The sequence below is a fragment of the Peromyscus californicus genome, unplaced genomic scaffold (assembly GCF_007827085.1).
Source record: "Peromyscus californicus insignis strain IS unplaced genomic scaffold, ASM782708v3 Scaffold_13__1_contigs__length_99412109, whole genome shotgun sequence".
NCBI lineage: Eukaryota > Metazoa > Chordata > Mammalia > Rodentia > Cricetidae > Peromyscus > Peromyscus californicus.
The window spans coordinates 71251695-71256235 of record NW_026294424.1 but is presented as its reverse complement, the minus strand read 5'-3'; the positions used below and the strand labels follow the sequence as shown (position 1 = coordinate 71256235).

General features: G+C 40.3%; 1 protein-coding gene across 1 annotated transcript; it reads right to left on the bottom strand.

The window, feature by feature from the left end:
* Positions 1–3365: 3365 nt before the first annotated feature.
* Positions 3366–3733, bottom strand: LOC128108912 (ubiquitin-like protein 5). Its single transcript, XM_052735916.1, has one exon. It carries the CDS (start codon positions 3689–3691, stop codon positions 3470–3472), a length of 222 nt encoding a protein of 73 aa, XP_052591876.1. The 5' UTR covers positions 3692–3733; the 3' UTR covers positions 3366–3469.
* Between the last annotated feature and the right edge of the window lie 808 nt (positions 3734–4541).

Here is a 4541-nt window from a genome sequence, read left to right as displayed (position 1 = left end):
GCAGTTAAAGCAAGATGGAGGAATCTATCCTATAAACCTTGAATGCTATCTGCTGACGTTCTTAGCTTTGGGATTGGTGGAAGCTAGCGGTCTGCTAAGAGATTCCAAAAGGCTTTTATCAATTACCCACAGGATATTAGCTCTGATACAGAGGTGGGCAAAAATGGCTGTCATGGGACTACAGCTAGCCCAAGGTCAGGGAGTTAGCCTCTGGACCTGCAGAGGCTGACCTCTCCATCCTCTCCACATCACTGCAGTCCTATCAGTCAATCAGTCTGTGCAGACAGAGCTTTTTTTCCAGGAATTCTGATTTAGAAGGATACTCTAGCGAAGACTGCCCTAAGATGCAATGCCTGACATGGAAGGTGGAGCAGATTTTGACAGCACTGAGAGCATTCTCTTTTGGAGAAAACCATAGCCTGGCTGCTGATAATGAATGTGTTGCAACACACACTCAGGGCTTCTCTGACAACAAACTGAAAGATGTATGTGCATGCCAGAAGAGGATGCCGTTCCTGCGTCCTCTGCTTTTTCAAAGTGTGGTACTGCAGTGTCTTATCTAGTAAATCACAGAAAGGTACCTCTAGCGGCAGAGAACACTGCCCTTGGGGTCTCTGTTTCTCCCACTTAAGCTCCTTAAACACAGAACGGGAAAACTAGCCAGTCCTGCCTGGAAAGTCAGATGACCCACCCCAAAACTCACAGCTAGTGAAAGACAACCCCAAACCTCAGATACTAACCAGATTGAACCCTTTCCACTGAAAACCCCCAGATCCATGGGACACTTTCTACCCAGCTACATACCAATAACTACATTGACATGAATGGAGGTATTCTAATGAAGGTGCATGTGTCCGGTCCTCCTTTAGCTATCTGATGGCTGAAACAATGGAACTCAAGAAAATTGTATTTTTTTTTTCAGGAGTCTGAAAAAAGATGTATTTTTTTTCAGGAGTCAGGAGAAGGAAAAGCATGGGACCCTGGTACCAGAGAGGGACTCCTGAAAAGAGACTTCACCCATGCCGACAACATATCATGACGCCTTGGTGGAGAAATGAGAACTTCGGCAGTGACCATAGGCAGACCATAAGTGGCCATGCCTGCTTACTTATACTTACTCATACTCCTCCATACATGCATACCTCTCTGTTGAAACCTAGACCTCATATTATAGCTCTAGAGAATGAACTTGGGGGGGGTCACTGTACCTCCTCATTGCTCTTTCTTAAAGTGGCCACAACAAAACAAATCTCTTTTCTCTGCTTTTCATGGTTACATTGTCTCTTTAATTGGACTATTGAGGGTGAGTGCCTAACTAAACCTGGCTTCTTAGGGACTGGCGGGTTGTCAGTTCCTGGACACTGTATAACTGTGTAACAACCATACAAGTAACTAACTTCACCCTTTTAAAGTCAGTGTCTCAAAATAAAATGGATTTTGATACAGAGGGGAAATACATCACCCCCCAAAAAATCACAGTGGTTTAAAGGAACAAATGTTTATTTTTCAATCCTTCAAAGTCTGATGTGGAAGACAGGACTCTGGGCTAACCTCTGTTCAGTGACTCAACGTCTTAGACTACATGTTGTAACAATAGCATTTCAGTGAGCAGTTTCTGAGATTTCCAGATCCAAGTGAGAGAGAGAAAGTTACTCAGCCTCCCAAATTGCATGTCCTCAGTCTGTTACCCAGAACAACCAACTGCAGTGGAGGCTGGAAAGGACAGGGCACTGTGTGAGCAGTGGGTGGTCTAAAGACTGTGTATTTCTTTCTTTCTTTTTCAGAACTATTAGAGTGTATGGCACAAGATACATACTCAGCAAAGAAATATTGAGTAAGTTAATGAAAGAAGAATCTAGCATGTTCAAGATACTCTTTTAACACTTTTCAGGAGATATAAAGATACAAGGAACAGCTACCTGTGTTCGGCCACACCTGTAATCCCAGCACTTGAGAGGCCAAGACAGGTTTTCAAACTGCCCAGCCTGAGCTACATATGAGACCTTTTCCACATAAAGAGTGTGTGTGTGTGTGTGTGTGTGTGTGTGTGTGTGTGTGTGTGTGTGTGTGTACATATACCGAGTAATCCCTGTGTTCAAGGAGCCTGAGACCCAATTCAGCAATTAAATACAAATATGAACTCAATCAAAATAAAGTTAATCAGACATAGCAACATAGATAGAATGATAAGTAAATGATTGATGAGATAAAGGAAAGAGAAGTCATGCAATCAGATGATTCAGGACTGCAGTCCTCTATCTGTGTCCTGAAGACTGAGCTCTGCAAGGATTCCAAAGCTATTTGCCTAAGGTCTAGTTTTAGTCTCAAGACAAGAGAAAGCATTCATGTGCAGAGTAAGGAAACATCATTTCAGAAGTTTGGGGACTCGAGCCTGGAGCACAAGCATGATGTCTAGGGAGTGTTCTGATGTTTTCTTTTCTAGAAAGGAGCAAGATCTTCCCAGAGCTGAGCACTTTGTGTTCATCCAGGGGCAGTGGGCTCGTATGAAGGCAGCTGACCTGTCTGCCACTGGTATATATCGAGGCTCCTGTATGTGACAGCCATCAGAAGCCACTGCCAAGGGACAGCAGAGGGCATTCCTTGTAGACAGTCCATGGAGCTATAATATATGAACCAATAGAAAGGTATTCATTTTCTGGCCAAATGCTGGCCTTTCTCTTTTTCTTTTACAAGATATTATTAACCATAAGTACAGGAAATTAAGAAGCAGCCATAATGTTTTATAGCAACATTTTAACCTGATTTCAAGTTCAAAGGTTTTCAGGTACCAGATGTGTAAATGGCCGCCTTTCTGAAAATCAATTTAAGCAATGTAAACGAGGGTTATTTAAGATGCTCTTGTGCTGCAACAACTAACTGCCTTTGTTAAGGTTAAGGCCAACAAGGATTTTTTTGTTCAGCTATTCATGTAGTCTTACTTATTGGGAAGAAAGACTGTCAGCCTAGATCTCCAATGCTAAAGAAATGACTAAGCAAATTAAATTGTATCCATATGCAGGAATATTATGCACCAACCAAAACACATAACCACAAAGGTGGCTGTTATAATCTATTTAAAAAAATAACTAGTTAGTTCTCTTTCTCTACCAATAGAAAAACTTCTACAAATATGCAAATAAGAATTTTTCATATTTAATGCAATTGTTGCAGCCTTATAACATCAAATATTGGTAAACCTGGATAAAGGTTTATCAAACAAAGAAAATTATAAAATGCTAAAAAGAAGGTCCAAATTTTACTAAACTATATCTTGAAAAATGTTAATTATTTAACAAGCTGTAAAGGAATAATTTGGATTTGGTTGGGAAAGTGGCTTTCTTTTTTAGTTTTTTTTTTTTTTCAGCATTGAAGTTTTTATTCATGTGAATCATTAAAAATGGGCATCTATACCAGTGTCAAACGAGGGTGGGAGAGGAAGGCAGGGTAGACAAGGAGAAGGAATTCCCGTCTATTGGTAATAAAGCTCCAGGTTCATCCCATCATGGATTTCATAATCTCCCAGAGACACGTGGTCCTTAAAAATCGTGTACCACTTTTTAATAACGATCTTATTCCAACGGGTGCCAGTTTGGGCCGCTATCAGTTTCTTCAAGTCCCCGATGGTGTCACCGGTGTTGCGCTTGACGCGGACTTTCTTTCCTAGACGGTCGTTGCAAACCACCTCAATCATTGTGGCTGGAGCTCTAATCCCCTCGAACTTATCGACGACACAACTTCTCTCTTTTTTAGTTTTAAACACCTGTGTGTTTTAATGTTTTATCATTAACGTGGCAATTCAACTTAAATTTTAAGTTTTCATTTAAAAATAAATAGAAAGACAAAAAGAAATGGGTGTAGAAAACTTTGAATTTTTCTAAGAAAACGAGCACTGGAAAATGCTAAATTGGGAAGATTTACAATATAACGTACACAGTGCTCCAGAAATGCTGTACTGAGATGGTGTGAAAGCTATCAGAGAGGAAAGAGTGGAGTGATAAATAGTTCACACTGTCAGCAGTGTTTCCTCCCTTCAGTAGCAGAACCATTTGTGGGAGAGTTATGGAGGCACAACTCTGCTTCCTTGTATTTTTACATACCTTTTTTTATTTTCTTCAAGACAAGTGTTACATGTACAATTAAGGAATGAGAGAAAGCTTTAAAAATTAGAAACAAGCATTTAAACAAGAAAAGCATAGCTGAGAAATTATCGGTGCTGTGTTGTAGGTAATCTCCTGAAGATCCATGGAATCAAGGCTCTGTCTCCAGAACTGAGGTAGCAGATTCTTAAGGCAGTGGTTCTCGACCTTCCTAATGCTGCAACCCTTTAATACAGTTCTGCATGTTGCGGTGAGCCCCAACCATAAAATTATTTTCATTGCTACCTCACAACAGTAATTCTGCTACTGTTATGAGCTGTAATGTAAATATCTGCTATACATCTATCTGATATGTAACCCCTATGGGAGGATCACAACCCACGTGTTGAGAACCCCTGTTTTTGTTTTTTTTTTTTTGGTTTTTTTTTTTTTTTTTTTGGTTTT